This window comes from Rhinatrema bivittatum, chromosome 8 (assembly GCF_901001135.1).
Source record: "Rhinatrema bivittatum chromosome 8, aRhiBiv1.1, whole genome shotgun sequence".
NCBI lineage: Eukaryota > Metazoa > Chordata > Amphibia > Gymnophiona > Rhinatrematidae > Rhinatrema > Rhinatrema bivittatum.
In genome coordinates, this window is record NC_042622.1 from 95,588,862 (window position 1) to 95,604,778 (window position 15,917).

A 15,917-nucleotide genomic window follows, 5' to 3' on the forward strand; every position below is an offset into this window, starting at 1 on the left:
TACAGCCTTTGAATGTGGACATTCCACAGATTCTGGGCTTTTTGCAAAGCAGCTTGGCTATGGGTTTGGCCTATAATTCCCTTCAGGTTCAGGAGGCAGCTTTATGGTCCCTTCGAGGTAGGATTCAAGGAAGACCATTGGCATTGAATCCAGATGTGATTCGTTTCCTCAAGACAGCAAAATATCTTTGTCCTCTGGTCCAGAAGATTTGTCCAGCATGGAATCTGAGTTTGGTTCTTCGAGTGCTGTGTTGTCTTCCCTTTGAATCGGTTAGAAGGGCTTCTTTAAAGGATTTAACCCTGAAGGCTGTTTTCCTGGTGGCTATCTGTTCAGCTAGAAGGATTTCTGAACTGCAAGCATTGTCGTGTAGGGACCCTTTCCTGCATTTTTCAGAGGATGGGGTTTCTTTATGTACAGTTCCTTTCTTTTTGCTTAAGATGGTCGAGCTACCAGTCTTTCCGAATTTGGCAGCCAGTGCTCCAATGGCAGGGGAGCTACGCTTATTGGATGTGCGTCGGATTCTTTTGCGATACCTTAAGGTGACGAATACCTTTCAGATATCTGATCATCTGTTTGTCCTCTTCAGTGGTGCAAAGAAGCGTAAATAGGTTTCCAAGGGCACTATTGCGTGATGGTTGAAGGAGATGATAGCTTCGGCTTACATCTGTAAGGGCCGGTCAGTGCCGGAGGGGTTGAGAGCGCATTCCACTAGGACGCAGGCAACCTCTTGGGTGGAGTATCAATTACTTTCTCCACAGGAGATTTGTCGAGCGGGGATGTGGTCTTCTCTTCACGCTTTTACCAGGCATTACCACTTGGATGTGCGAGCGCAGAAGAGGCGATGAAAATGAAGGCCCTGGAGTGCTGCGGGACATGCTCCACTCGTGGTGAATATGAAGGCCCCAATGAGAGTGAATGTGTGTAGAAAGGGGGGGGTGTGTGTGTGTGTGAGGAGGGGGAGGGGGTGTTTGTGAGTGGGGGTTGAGAGGGGGAGGGGGTGTGAGAGAGCAGGGGGTGCTTGAGTGGGAGGGAGCCTATATGAGGAGGTTGTGAAGGAGTGTATGTGTGTGAGAGATTGGGAGCTGGTGTGCATGGAAAAGGAATCATGTGTATGTGAGGGTACTAGCCTGTGTGAAGGGATTGTGTATGTGTGAGAGAGCCTGTGTGAAGGGGAGTTTGAGAGAGAAACATAGGTAACCTGTGAGAGGGTGTATGTGTGAGAGAGAGGGAGTTTGTGTGGGTGTGTATGCAAGAGAGTGAGGGAGCCTGTATGAGGGGCTAGTACTGAGAACCGGGTCAAACTCTGGGAGTGGTGATAGAGTGGAAGGGGTTGAGCGTAGAGGTGGAGGAGAGAAATATTGGCAGGTGGAGGAGTTGGGGCCTGAGAGGGCAATTCTGCATCTTTAAGTAATAACTTTTTTCTGTATTAATTTGACTATCATATAAATTGTTATTTGGACCAATATAAATTTTGCAGAATTTTAAGTTTTTGTGCGCAGAATTTTAAATTTTTCTGTGCAGAGTTCCCCCAGGAGTAGAGACTGGGCATTTAAATGGCAGATGCAATTTAATATGGACAAGTGCTAAGAAATGCATGTAGGAAAAAATAATCCTAATTACAGCTACATGATTCTGGGCTCTGTTTTAGGAGTCACCATCCAGAAAAGGACCTCAGAGTCCTTATGGACAGTATTTTGAAATCTTTGGATCAGTGTTTGGCAGCAGCCAAAAAGGCAAATAGAATGTTAGGAATTATTTAGAAAGGAATAGAGAACAAAACTGAGACTACCATAATGCCTCTGTATAGATCCATGGTGTGATCGCATCTTGATTGTGTGCAGTTCTGGTTTCCCCATCTCAAAAAAGACATGGTGGATATAGAACAGACACCGAGAAGGGCAACAGAAGTGATAAAGGGGATGGAAAAACTCCCTTATGGAGAGAGGCTAAACAGATTAGGGCTCTTTAGCTTAGAAAAGAGACATCTGAGCGGGGATATGATTGAGGTTTATAAAATCATGAATAGGGTGGAATGGATAAATAAGGAATGCTTATTTACCCTTTCAAACACTAGAACTAGAGGACACTCCATGAAACTAGCAACCGGCAGATTTAAAACAAATTGGAAGTATTTTTTCACTCTGCACACAGTCAAGCTGTGGAACCTGTTGCCAGAGGACATGGTCAAGGCAATTAACATAGTGGGTTTAAAAGAGGGTTGGACAAGTTCCTGAAGGAAAAGTCCATAAATAATTAGCCAGGTACACGTGGGGAAAACCATTGCTTAACCCTGGGAATGAAATAGATCAACTATTGGGGATCTGCTAGGTATTTGTGACCTGGACTGGCCACTGACAGGATGCTGGACTTGATGGACCTTGGTCTGACTCAGCATTGCACTTGTGTTAAATCTGCATAGGCATTTAGGCCTTTTTTTTTTTTTTTTTTACTTCGAGTGCAAATTTCAAAGAAAACCTCAGGCCTTTTGTCTTGCAGAATTTGGAGGTATACAAAATATTTACAGGAGTAAATCTCAGGACAGCAGAATGAGAGCATAGCCAATTAATTTGAGATACTCTGCCATTTACATGGCTGGAAATCTGAGATATATCCTGCTTTGTAGTAGATTGTAGTTCAAGGTTCTGACTGAATAAGACATTTAAGGAAAATAGTAGCAGATGACAGAAGTACACATATTTATTTTTTATTTATTGGTAGTTATAACCCAGCCTGTTGGGCCCAAGCAAGACTTTCATTCACTGTATCCTACAGATATAGGATATCTTGCAACTGTGTGCAAAAATCAAGATGGATTGTTTGTGTTAAACACACAAGAGCTGTGGTTCTCAACCTTTTTCCCATTGTGACACACGTGATGGACAGTGCTCACTCATGTGACAAACTGCTAACAACAATCCACAACTAAACTAAAAAAAAAAAAGCGCATCTGTTTTTATTAAGAAGGACAAGGGAAAGATAAGGGTACTTTCTCTGAACAGAAATACATTTTTGTACAAACTGCATTCTCTGTCCCCTGTGGAGCCACCAACCTTTTTCTTCTGCTGTCACTTTCGGGCCCAGCAGGGGAAGATAGAATCAGTTATTACTAGCCCAGAAGAGAGAGAGTTGTTCCCTGTACGTACCAGGATCAGTCCAGATGGTGGGTTATGTCCCCCATCCAGCAGATGGAGTCAGAACAGAAGACTTCTGGGGGAGGTCCTATATTACGTCACCACCCTTGTCTCTATCTTCAGTATCTTTCTGACTCCAGCAGATGCGAGCGGGGAATCAGTGTTCCCCCACTTCTATAGCTTAGGATTCTAGGCTTTCTTCTGATCTTTTTGAGGGATCAAGTAAAAAAAAAAACCACAAAAAACAATCTGAAAGGAAGGAAGAGGATTAGGTAAGGGGGGTCTAATCTCCCTCCACCGGGACTTCCTGACAGGCCTGTTCCTTCTCCTATTCCCCTCTCTCTCTCTCTCTCTCTTCCCTCGGCTTTATTTGTTGGGGTAAGTGTGCTGCTGTTTTCCTTTCAGGCTTACCTCAGTCAGAGGGTATCTTTGCCGTTTGGGGCTACGTCTGACCGCAGGGTGCACACTGATGGTTCCAGTCTCTCCCCCCCCCCCCCCCCCCCCCCCACAACGAGGCGATCGTACCCGACCCGCGGTCCCGCGACGATCCATTCCCCGGCTGCCGGGAGGGTAGATTCCCCGGCGGCTCTCCGGGTTGGCAGGGGGTTTGCGGTCTTAGAGTTGGGGCTGTAGCACGCAGGGATTTTGCCGCGCCCGGCGGCTTGCGTCTCCTGTGGGCGTCAGGGAGGGAAGCTCTCCCGGGACGGGCATTGCTCTGGCTGCCTTCCCGACGGGGAAGCCAGCCCTTCAGGGGGGGACGCCATATGCGGCCCGGACCGCGACTTGAGGAAGCGGCAGGCCCCGTTCCCGCTGAGCGCGGGAACGGCGGCCATTTTGATGTCTGACTCCGAAGGGGGTCTTTTTGAGGAGGATTCCCCGAACACAGCAGCGCTGCTTACAAGAGCACCCTTGGTCGAATCGGAGGCTGGACATCGGGAGGGGGAGGCCCCGGGGGTCCCCCCCGGGGGGTTGTCTTCCTTTTCCCCCGAATTTATTATCTTAATGCATAAAGCAGTTTTACAGTGCAGGGATGCGCCACTGGATTTCCTGGGCCCCACTCCTACCAAACTGGTCCGTTTGACCGCGCCGCTGGGGGGGGGGTCCTCCCCTTCAGAGCGCTGCGCAACCGTCCGGGGTCAGTCCCGGGCCCTCCAAGGATCCTTCAGTACCCTCTCGAGCGCCTCTCAGGAGTCCGGGGGGGACCACTCCGGGGGATCCTACCGGTGATGATCCCACATTGGCAGCCCAGGTGGAAGGAGATGATCCGAGAGTCCTCCGCATTTTTCAGCCAGAGGAATTGGACGACCTCATTCCCCATATCCTGAGGGAGATAGACATGGACATCGCCCCCCCCCCCCCCCCGGAACCGGTCGGACCGGACCCTAAGGTCAAGAAGGGAGACCAGTTGCTAGCGGGCCTTCGGCCCTTGGCCAAAGCCTTTCCCACGCATCCCTTCTTTCTTCAACTTATCTCCCAGGAGTGGGATACACCTGAGGCGACCCTCAGGGTTAGTAGGGCAATGGAGAAGCTCTACCCCCTGCCACAGGACTTCCTGGAGATTCTCAAGGTGCCTGCAGTGGACTCGGCAGAGTCGGCAGTTACCAAACATACTACCATCCCCGTCACGGGTGGCACGGCCCTGAAGGATTTTCAGGACAGAAAGCTGGAAGTTTACCTCAAGAGAGTTTTCGAGGTCTCGGCGTTGGGGATGCAGGCGGCTATTTGTAGCGCAGAGAGCGGGTCTCCATTGGGTTCAACAGCTTCTCACCTCCAGGATTTGCCGGAGGCGGAAGCCCAACAGGCGGATCGGCTGGAGGCCGTTATGGCCTATGGGACGGATGCCTTTTATGACCTCCTCAGGGTCCTCGCGCGCTCCATGGTAGCGGCGGTCTCGGCTCGGCGACTTCTGTGGCTTCGGAACTGGTCGGCGGATGCCTCTTCTAAGACCTGGCTGGGGTCCCTTCCCTTCAAGGGTAAGTTCCTTTTTGGTGAGGATCTGAATCAAATTATCAAGTCTCTCAACGAGAACGCAGTTCATAAGCTCCCGGAGGACCGTCCGCGTGCCTCGAGACCTTTCTCCTCTTCTTCTAGGTATTGGTCCCAGAATCAGCGTAGGACACGGACCACGCGTCAACAACCCCCTCGGACTCCGTCCTCTCGTTCAAACTCCTGGAACCGGTCCTTTCGTGGGCGCCGTCCCGGTAGGGAGGGACAGGGACGGGGCCTCTCCACTTCTACTTCCATCAAGGCTGCCCAATGATGCCAGGTGTGCCCACGATCCGGTCCCCAGGCTGGGGGGCCGGATTGCTCTCTTTTACGAAGAGTGGGTCCAAATTACATCGGACTAGTGGGTCTTGGATATTCTAAAACACGGCTACGTGTTGGATTTTGTCCACACACCCAGAGACAGGTTCCTCTTCTCCCCAAGCGGGTCCCGCCACAAGCAAGAGGCCGTCCATCACACCCTCGCCCGGCTCCGCGCTTTGGGAGCGATAGTGCCGGTTCCCGCCTCCAAGCTGGGTCTGGTCATTACTCCATCTATTTCGTGGTACCGAAGAAGGAGGGCACCTTTTGTCCTATCTTGGATCTCAAGACGGTAAACAAGTTTCTCCGGGTATCTCAGTTTCGCATGGAAACCCTTCGCTCGGTCCTGGCAGCGGTGCATAGGGGAGAATTCCTGGCCTCGTTGGATCTTATGGAGGCCTACCTGCATATTCCTATCCGCAGGGAGCACCAGCGCTACCTCAGGTTCAAGATCCTGGGTCATCATTTTCAGTTCCGAGCTCTGCCTTTTGGCTTGGCCACGGCTCCCAGGGTCTTCACGAAGGTCATGGTAGTGGTGGCAGCGGCATTGCGCCGGGAAGGCATCCTGGTGCACCCCTACCTGGCCGACTGGCTCATACGGGCGAAGTCCCGGGTCCAGGGCCGCCGAGCGGTCAACAGAGTACTTCGGCTGCTAGGGTCACTCGGGTGGATTGTCAACTATGCCAAGAGCCACCTGGTATCCTCCCAGTCCTTGGATTTTCTGGGAGCGCATTTTGACACGAAGGAGGGCATGGTGTTTCTCCGACCGGAACGAGCACAGGCTCTCCGGGACCAAGTCCTGCGTTTCTCATCTCTGCTGGAACCCACGGCGTGGGATTACCTGCAGGTTCTGGAAACCATGGCCTCCACCATCGATCTCATTCCGTGGGCGTTCGCTCATCTGCGTCCTCTCCAGAAGGCTCTGCTGTCCCGGTGGAAGCTGGCATCGCGGGATTATCAGGCGGTTCTCCCGATACCGAGACCAACTCTAGACAGCCTCCAGTGGTGGTTGGACCCTCAGAACCTGGCTCAGGGGTTCTCCCTGGAGGTTCCAGATTGGATAGTTGTCACCACAGATGCCAGTCTCTCGGGCTGGGGGCAGTCTGTCAGGAGAGCTCCCTTCAGGGCCGGTGGACAATGTCTCAGGCACGGTGGCCCATCAACCGGTTGGAGACCAGAGCGGTCCGCCTAACTTTGAAGGGCTTCCTCCCACGGGTTCGCCACCGGGCGGTCCGGATCCTGTCGGACAATGCGACCACAGTGTCCTACATCAATCGTCAGGGGGGCACGAGAAGTCTCCAAGTCTCCTTGAAGCGGACAAGCTCATGCAATGGGCGGAGCTCCACCTGCTACGCTTAGCAGCCTCCCACATTGCAGGCGTAGACAACGTACAGACGGACTTTCTAAGTCGTCAGCGCCTAGATCCCGGCGAGTGGGAGCTATCGGAGGAAGCGATGCGGTTGATAATCGCTCACTGGGGGCGCCCTCACATGGATCTCATGGCCACCACGAGAAACACAAAGGCCCCTCTTCTTCAGCCGCAGAAGGGAACACGGTGTGGAGGGAGTCGATGCTCTGGTCATGCCGTGGCCACGGCACGTCCTATTGTATGTATTTCCCCCGTGGCCCCTCGTGGGAAAGGTAATCCGGAGGATAGAGATCCATCAGGGTCCAGTGGTGCTGGTGGCGCCAGAGTGGCCCCGTCGACCGTGGTTTGCAGATCTTCTTCAATTAGCCGCGGAGGGCCCGCTACGTCTGTCATCTTCCGCGTCTACTCCGTCAGGGTCCCATATTTTTGGAGGAGGCAGATCGCTTCTGTTTAGCGGCTTGGCTTTTGAGAGGCGCAAGCTGAGGCGACGAGGCTACCCGGAAGCTGTTATTTCGACCTTACTACGGGCGCGCAAGCAGTCCACTTCCGTAACTTATGTCCGGGTCTGGAAGGTTTTCGAAACTTGGTGCGGGTCACATGCTATTCAGCCCACTCACGCATCGGTCCCACCGATTTCTCTCATTCCTGCAGGAGGAACTGGACTTGAGCCTTGCTTATAACTTGGTCCGGGTGCAGGTAGCAGCTCTTGGTGCATTTTTGCATTGCGGAAAGGGGTCGCTGCTCTCCTCCCATCCGGATGTTGGGCATTTCCTCAAAGGAGTCAAGCACCTGAAACCTCCTTTATGTCCGCCTTGTCCATCTTGGAACCTGAACTTAGTTCTGCGGGGGCTCAGTGGTCCACCTTTTGAGCCTCTTCGAGACGCCACTCTCAAGGACATTACTTTTAAGACTATCTTCTTGGTGGCGATCAGTTCGGCGCGGCGTATCTCGGAGCTTCAGGCATTATCTTGCCAGGAACCGTACCTCCGTTTCTCTGACGAAGGGGTCTCTTTGCGAACGGTTCCATCTTTTATGCCCAAGATGGTTTCGGCTTTTCACCTCAATCAGTCGGTCGAACTCCCTTCCTTTTCGGCCAGCGATCCTAGGGATCTACGCAAACTAGACGTTAAGCGATGTCTGATGCGATATCTGGAGGTCACGAATGAGTTCTGTGCCTCTGATCACCTGTTCATGCTTTAGTCTGGTCCTAGGAAGGGTCACATGGCGTCCAAGTCTTCCATCGCCTGCTGGTTGAAGGGGGCGATTGCCGCCACTTATCTTGGGGCGGGAAAGCATCCTCCGCTGGGGGTTAAGGCCCACTCTCCGCGCACAAGCTGCGTCTTGGGCGGAGAATAGCACAGTGTCCGCTCAGGAAATCTGCAGAGCGGCGACTTGGAAATCGCTTCATACCTTTGTGAGGCACTATTGCCTGGACGTTCGAGCGCCGCCAGGTGACTCTTTTGGGGATAGAGTCATTTGAGCAGGGCTCTCTACGGCCCGCCCATAGGAGGGAAGCTTTGGTACATCCCACCGTCTGGACTGATCCTGGTACGTACAGGGAAATGAAAATTATTCCTTACCTGCTAATTTTCGTTCCTGTAGTACCATGGATCAGTCCAGACGCCCTCCCTTTGTTTTGGGGGTAATTTCTCTGGTGGGTCGCCTCTGCTCAACTGTTCTCTCCTATTATTCTCTGCTCTCCCTGGTTATCCAGGGCCTGTTTTCAGCAGTTCTGTGTTTTTTGCAAGTTCTCTGAGGTTCATAATTATGGTTCAACGACAGTTCTGTCAGGGTATAGTTACTTGATCCCTCTGTTGCTTTTCGGCTTGGCTTGGCTAGGCTAGATACTGAAGATAGAGAACAAGGGTGGTGAGGTAATATAGGACCTCCCCCAGAAGTCTTCTGTTCTGACTCCATCTGCTGGACGGGGGACATAACCCACCGTCTGGACTGATCCATGGTACTACAGGAACGAAAATTAGCAGGTAAGGAATAATTTTCATCTACTTCTCGCTGGGCTCCAGCAGGAATGGAGAGCAAGAGCTGTGTCCTACTGGGCCCAGTTGTTGAAGTCTGCCTTGTGAACTGTACAGCCTTGCACACCCTCTCCACACAGTTATAAATTATGTATTTATAATAGATTTTATATGAAAAATAACATTAAAAATAGTAGAGGTAAAAAAAAAAACAAAACCAAAAACCTCACATGTATATTATATTTACATGCACTGTTGTGGTGCCAACCAGAAAATCTTGCAAAAAATTTTTTAAAAGACACTTGGAACCCGTATAACAGGCCTATTGTGACCTTTTCAGTGTGGACTTAGCACTCAGAAATAAAAATTAGAACAATATAAAAAAATCGCCATACTAAAACAACACTAACTGCCAGCAAGCAAACAACCCTACTTATGAAAAGGTAGAAGTGCTAATATTACACCAGGCCCTAAAATACAAGCCAGGCTGCTATTGATCCCTATGCAAAAACTACATGCTGGCAGAATATCTCACCTCTGTCATGCATGCAGAATACAGACAGACCCTCACCAAACACAAAATAAAGAGAGCATACTGTAAGTATGCATAGAAATAGACAAAAACTGAACTGGAATCTATAACAGTACAACAATGGAAAAACAATCACCATTCTTCATAAAAAAAAAATCAATAGTAATAAAATACTAATAAGAATGCATATTTCATAAAGCTGAAGAACAGAATAACATCCAACAATTTAAAACTCATAAAAATGTTTGACACTAATAAAACATTTCAAAACAGCAGACACAAACATCCAATAATTAAAGCTAATAAGGACAGAAAAAAAAAATCCCCTGCTTTCCAAAACTGAGAACTTTTGATTTCCGGGTGTCCTAAGACTGTCTTGGATTAGCAAGAGGAAGGGGCGTTGTTGCTCAAACATTCTATTATCTCTGTCTCATATATGCACATTCTGTCTCCCTCACTTTCACATGCTCAGGCTCATTTACACAAAACACACAGGCTGTCTTTCACTCTTGCTTAGTCTTGTGTGCGCACTAACAAACATTTATTTTTGTTATTTTTTGTTACTTTTTGCTATTTTTTGTTAGCGCGCACTAAGCCGAAAACAGATTTTTCACGAAAAAAAGTCGATCCGCTTGTAAGTCATCTAGATCCATCCAGAATAGGTGTTACATAAATTCTGAAAAATAAAAGCTCATCTAATCTGTCCAGTTTCATTCCTGGTGCAGTGGCCCAGTTGATCTCTGGCTTTTCCTTTTCACAACTGGGGCTTCTCTGTGCTTGTCTCAGGCTTTCTTGATTCTGTTATTGAGAAATTCACTTATGAGAAAATTCTTAGCTTTCAGGATGGGCAGAACAATGCATCTGTGGTGATTTAGCTGTTTGTAGCAAGTTTGCTGAAATGCTACTTATTGCATGGGGTGTAGTATTTGTTCTAAGATCTAGCATAACTGATCACTCAGTAAAGAGTAATAGAAAAAATATATAGCTTTGGATGCTGCTGAGACAGTGTTTCCTGCCATCGTGTACCAAGAAGACCTACTGGTTGACTTGAGCTACACTTTGAGCCTTTCAGCCAGGCAGTTGTTGCTGCTAGGGCTTGGCTGAGGGGAAAAGCCCTGGGTTTGAAGGCTTATGGTGATATAGCCCCAGCTGAGGTAGGTTTCAGTTAAGCTGAGAGTTCAGATGGGCAGGATGTAGCTGCCTGGGAAAATAGATTTAAAGTAATTGGTAGCTTTGCATCCTATAAGGGTTATAATACAAACAATTATCTTTCAGGAGGATGCCTATGGAACTTACGATCCTGGTTACAGGCAATATGATAACAGCAGTGCTGCTTATGTGGATCCTGGGAAGTATCGGTACAGTGAACCAGAACGCCCCAGCTCCAGATCAAGCCAGTGCTCGGATAGACCACCTTCTAGGTATAAAGTTCTGGCATTTAATTGAATGCAGTAGTATAATCTTTCTGTTGATTGCAAGAGCCCAGCAATAAATCTTTTTCTGGATAAGTTATCAAAGTTCATTGTAGAAATGTGTATGTATGCTTGTGTGTATGTGAGCTGGCTGTTTATTTTCTGATTTTTATTGAATTTTGTTTAAAAGCCACTCCCACCATTAAAAAGCTGAATAAATGATGCCCTACTGACCTCCAGGATAATCTAGTATAGACATCATGGTGATGAGTAATTCGTGAACAGCCAGAGCGGGTTTAGGGAAGGAGAATTCCAGAAACAGTGGGGTGTGGTCATATCTTTAATTCCAAATCAGCTGCAAAAGTATAAGTAGTGGAATATGAGGATGATAAATAAAGTCGGAGACCACATAGACTGCACACACACAATATCTTCCTGAAGAGTGACTGTTGAGTTTAGTGTGTATTAATGTAAGGCCTGGTTAATCAAGGTTGTTTCTCATTTGTTTGTCTTACTGAGTTTTGTTAAGTGAATTATAAGTGTACCCAGATGGACTCAGGACCAATGGGTTATGCTCCCCTGCCAGCAGATGGAGATGGAATAAGATTTCAAAGCTGACATCACTGTACATATACCCCTGCAGTGACCTCGGCTCTCCAGTATTCTCAGTCTCCAGCAGATGGTGAATGTTCCTCTCCCTAAGGGGATTGCTGTATTTTTTGGAAGGAGAAATTCTACATTCTAAATTGGAGAAAATTGAGTCCTGCTCTCCTGCGGTGATACCTAAAGGTCTCCCCCCCCCAGTTGAGAATTCCTGAGGTGATTTCCGAGATCCCTCAGAGGCGTGCCTTAGTCCGGTAGTTGGTTTCCGGCGTGAAATTTGCTGCTTCTGCAGCTGAAAGGCAGCAGGTGCAGGAAGCTGAGCGTGGCGGTGATGGTCAAAGCCCTCTCCTCCCACAGCTGGAGACCATCTCTATACTCAACAGGTAAGCGCTGAACCAAGGTAGTTTAAAAAAAAAAAAAAAAAGCGAGAAGATTTACCTCCCGATTCAGAGACAATTAGAGGGGTTTTCAGTAAGATTTCCTCCGGTCTCCGTGTGCCGTACCGACGTCGTTCCTTCCCGATCCCGTTGGGGTAAGGGGAAGTGGGCTTATGAGAGGGTTGAGTAGCCCCCCGGGGGGGCTAGGCCCTGCTTTAGGCTTGGTCGGCTCACTGTGTGATAGGCCGTGGCAACACCATCTTGTGCGTGTTCTTTGTGCATATTGCCCTCCATAGGATGTTGGTGCACACAGTGCGTCAGCTCTGTGCACATGCGTACATAACAGGCACGTATCTATGCGCACAACCTGGTAAGTGCAGGGATATAAGAAAGCCTTGCGCACAGCACAGGCTGTGCATGCGCCTTATCAAGCCCCACCTAGGCACTTGAGAATTGCGTGCATAAAATTTTAAGTGCGAGTCGATTGAATGCACAGTTATCGATACAATGGTGCTGGCAACCAAGAAGCCTAAGTGCCTTGCTCTCTGTGCTGCTTGTCATATTAGGGCTTCTTAGCCTGACCTGGTTCCAACTTGTGCCAATACTGTGAGGAAGCCCAAGAAGAGTTGGCCTTCTCGGACTTTGCGAATCTCTGCTCCTCCCATTCAGAAGATGGGTTGGTCACAGCCTTAACCAGAAGTACACCGGACTGAAGTACTCCCTTGACTGGATCATCCATGGGAGAGGGAAATTCAGCTGGACCCACCCTGTACCTGTTGGGCTAGGCATGGACCCAGCTACCTTATCCTGGGTGGAATTTTTCCAGGGGCTACAAGCCTTCATGCAAATGGTTTTCTACCTCGTTTGCCCCTCAGCCGGTAATCTCTCTCTCTCTCTCTCCCAGTCCTATCGGCAGTTCTTGAGGCATGCCATGCCTTACCTAGGACATTTCTGGTAAGGACCCAGATGGCTCAGATAAAGAGGACAGTCCAGATCCCTTGGAAGAAGGGGAAATTCCCCCTGGGTTGGAACTGTATTGAACCATGTTGCAGTTCTTTCATAGAGATAAATTGCCAGCCCTAATTTCCCAGATCCTGAAGACTCTGGGAGTTTCTGGGATAAATTCTATGATGGAGCCAAAGAAGAATCCCATTCTGATCTCCCTGCGGAAAGCCTCTTGTTACTTTTCTAGTACTGGAAGCCATCCAGGAGCTGATTGACCTGGAATAGGATGCCCCAGAAGCAAGTTTTAAAGGGGGCCGAGCATTAGAAGCTCTATACCTGTTGAATCCTGCAGTGAGAGCGTGTCTGTGTTTTCCTAAAGTGAATGCACTGGTCTGTGCTGTCTCTAAGCGAACAACTATCCCAGTGGAGGGTTGAGTGGCCTTAAAGGATGCACATGATAGAGGTATGGAGTCTATCCTTAAACAAGCCTTTGACGCAGTAGCAGCGACCTTACAGATTGCTTCTTGTTGTTCCCTGGTAGCTCGTTCATGGCTACTGCTCTCTCAGGAGGTGGATGACTTGGGGGTAAATTCCAGAGCGGTTATGGAACCTACCACTGCCTTTTTAGCAGACGTGGGCTTGGATTTAGTCGTTACTTCGGTCAGAGGAGGGGCCTCAGTGGTGGCGGCCAGAAAACAGCTATGGCTGCAGAATTGGTCAGCCGACGCAGCCTCCAAATTCAAACTTTCAAAGATGCCCTTCAAGGGATCACTCCTCCTTTTTGGAAGCAAATTGGAAAAGCTGGCCAGTAAATGGGGTGAATCTCCAGTCCCCCAGCTAGGGGAAGATAAGAGGCAACAGAGTGCCCCTTACCTATGAGGGGCCGATCCAGGGGTTCCCAAACATTTTTGCCCCTACAGAAACTCGACATTTCATAGGTCTTGGCCCTTTGGGAGGTCTCGGTCCTTTCATAGCCGACAACCCAAGAGAGGGGCAGGTTTGGGTTCAGGCTTGTCCCAAACTCCCCAATGAAATTTTACCGACTTTGGGGTCGACTATCTCTCTCTTACCAATGGTGGGTCGAGATCACTTCGAATGGGTACTGGAGGTCGTATGAGAAGGATATGCGCTGGAATTTCGTAGCACTTCTCAGGACATATTCATGATGTATCCTTGCCATTCCCAGCACAAGAAGCAGGTACTGGAGATGACTCTCAAGGCTCTTCAGAATGAAGACTGTAATTCCAATACCTACGTCCCATAAAATTACGGGGTGCTATTCCATCTGTTTCATTGTACTCAAGAAAGAAGGTTCCTTACACCCCTTCCTGGACCTTCAGTGTCAAGTCACCTACTAGTGAATCATTTTTGCATGGAAACCCTATGCTCCATGATAATGGCCATACAATTGGAAGAGTTCTTAACCTCCCTGGATCTATCTGAGGTCTACCTACATATTCCAATCTGTCAAGAACATAGTTTTCTACACTTTTCAGTAATGGATTGCCATTATCGGTTCCGGGCCCTTTGGCCTAGCCACTGCCCCAGAACATTTTCCAAGATTATGGTGGTCGTAGTGGCAGTGTTGAGAAGAGGGAATCCTGGTGCACCTGTACTTGGACGACTGGTTGATCCAGGCCAGATCTGTGAAAGAGAGCCTTCTGGTGACAAACAGGGTGACCTCCTTGCTTCAGGACCTCGGTTGGGTAGTAAACCAGGACAAGAGCAGTCTCATGCCTTCCCAGTCCTTAGAGTATCTGGGAGTCTGGTTCGACATGCGGCAGGGTAAGGTCTTCCTTCCGACCACAAGGATACAGAGGTTGATGTCACAGGTGTGTCAGTTGATGAACACGATATGCCTGATGGTGTGGAGTTATCTCCAAGTTCTCAGTTTGATGGCAGCAACCCTAGAAGTAGTGCCATGGGTGAGAGTGCACATGCACCCACTTCAGTGCTCACTGCTGTCACGTTGGAACCTACAGTCTCAAGACTATTCATTTCGGCTCCATTTAATGATGGGAGTCTGCTCTCACCTCCAGTGGTGATTGCAGGAAGCTCATCTGAGCAGGGATGTGTCCCTGTCCTCTCCGAACTGGCTCGTTCTCATAACAGACCCCAGTCCAGGGCTGGGGAGCTCATTGTCAGGAACTAATGTCTCAGGGATGTTGGACAGAAGAAGAGACCTCTGAAACCTCAATCGCCTGAAAGCCTGGGCAGTCAAATTGACGTGTCTACAATTCAGCCACAGACTCCAGGGTCAGTAGTCCACATAATGTCGGACAATGCAATGACGGTACCCTACATCAACCACCAGGGTGGAACCAAGAGCCAGCAAGCCTTACAGGCGATATACCTCCTTATGGAATGGGTGGAAATACATCTACAGATGAATTCTGCCTCCCACATTGCAGGAAAAGACAACGTCAGATCAGACTTTCTAAGCAAGGAGAGTCTGGTTCCAGAAGAGTGGGTACTGTTGGACAAAGCCTTTCAACTGATAGTAGATCGCTTGGGCCTCCCATCTATCAACCTGCTGGCTGCATCTCACAATTCTTCAGTCGCAAAAGAGATCAGTAGTCCCTGGGAATTGATGCCCTCTTTCAGCTCTGTCCGGAAGAAGTTACTATAAGCCTTCTCTCTGTGGCCCCTGCTGGGCAGGGTCTTTCGCAGAATCAAACTCTACAGGAGACTAGTCCTACTAATAGCTCAAGATTAGCCCAGGCGTCCATGGTATGCAGATACTCTTGATGGAGAGCCCCCTGTGCCTCTCACCACACAGTTACCTGCTGCGGCAGGGACTTGTCCTTCATGAGGATCCGACTCTATTCTGTCTTAAGGCTTGGCCCTTGAGAGGGCGCACGCCTGATGAAGCAAGGATATTCTGCGGCGGTAATTGTCACCTTACTCCACGCTCGGAAGTTCTCTACGTTCGTAATGTATGTTCATTTAGAGAGTATTTGAGGCCTGATGCGAGGAACACAGTGTACTCCCTCAGACAGTTAAAATCCCACTTATTCTGTAAGTTTTGCAGGACGGCTTGAGTAAAGGTTTGGCCCTCAACTCCCTTGAAGGTGCAGGTAGCAGCTCTCCCCTGTTTCAGGGGTGAGGTGAATGGAACCTCCCTGTTGGCTCACCTGGATGTGGTCTGTTTTCGGAAGGGAGTGAAGCACCTCTGACCTCCCCTACTGTTGCACGGTTCCCTTCTCTTAACCTAGTATTGCAATTTTTGGCAGGTCCTGCTTTTTTGGCTGCTGTGCAGTCTTTCCTT

The 15,917-nt window shown here is 49.2% G+C and overlaps 1 protein-coding gene across 4 annotated transcripts in view; it reads left to right on the forward strand.

Moving 5' to 3' along the window:
- SEC16A (SEC16 homolog A, endoplasmic reticulum export factor) overlaps positions 1–15,917 on the forward strand; it is a 192,532-nt gene that overhangs the window by 23,019 nt on the left and 153,596 nt on the right. For all 4 annotated transcript variants that reach the window (XM_029614123.1, XM_029614126.1, XM_029614124.1 and 1 more), the window contains exon 3: positions 10,588–10,733. In XM_029614123.1, coding sequence (XP_029469983.1) covers positions 10,588–10,733 — 146 coding nt within the window. The remainder of the gene's footprint in view (positions 1–10,587; positions 10,734–15,917) is intronic.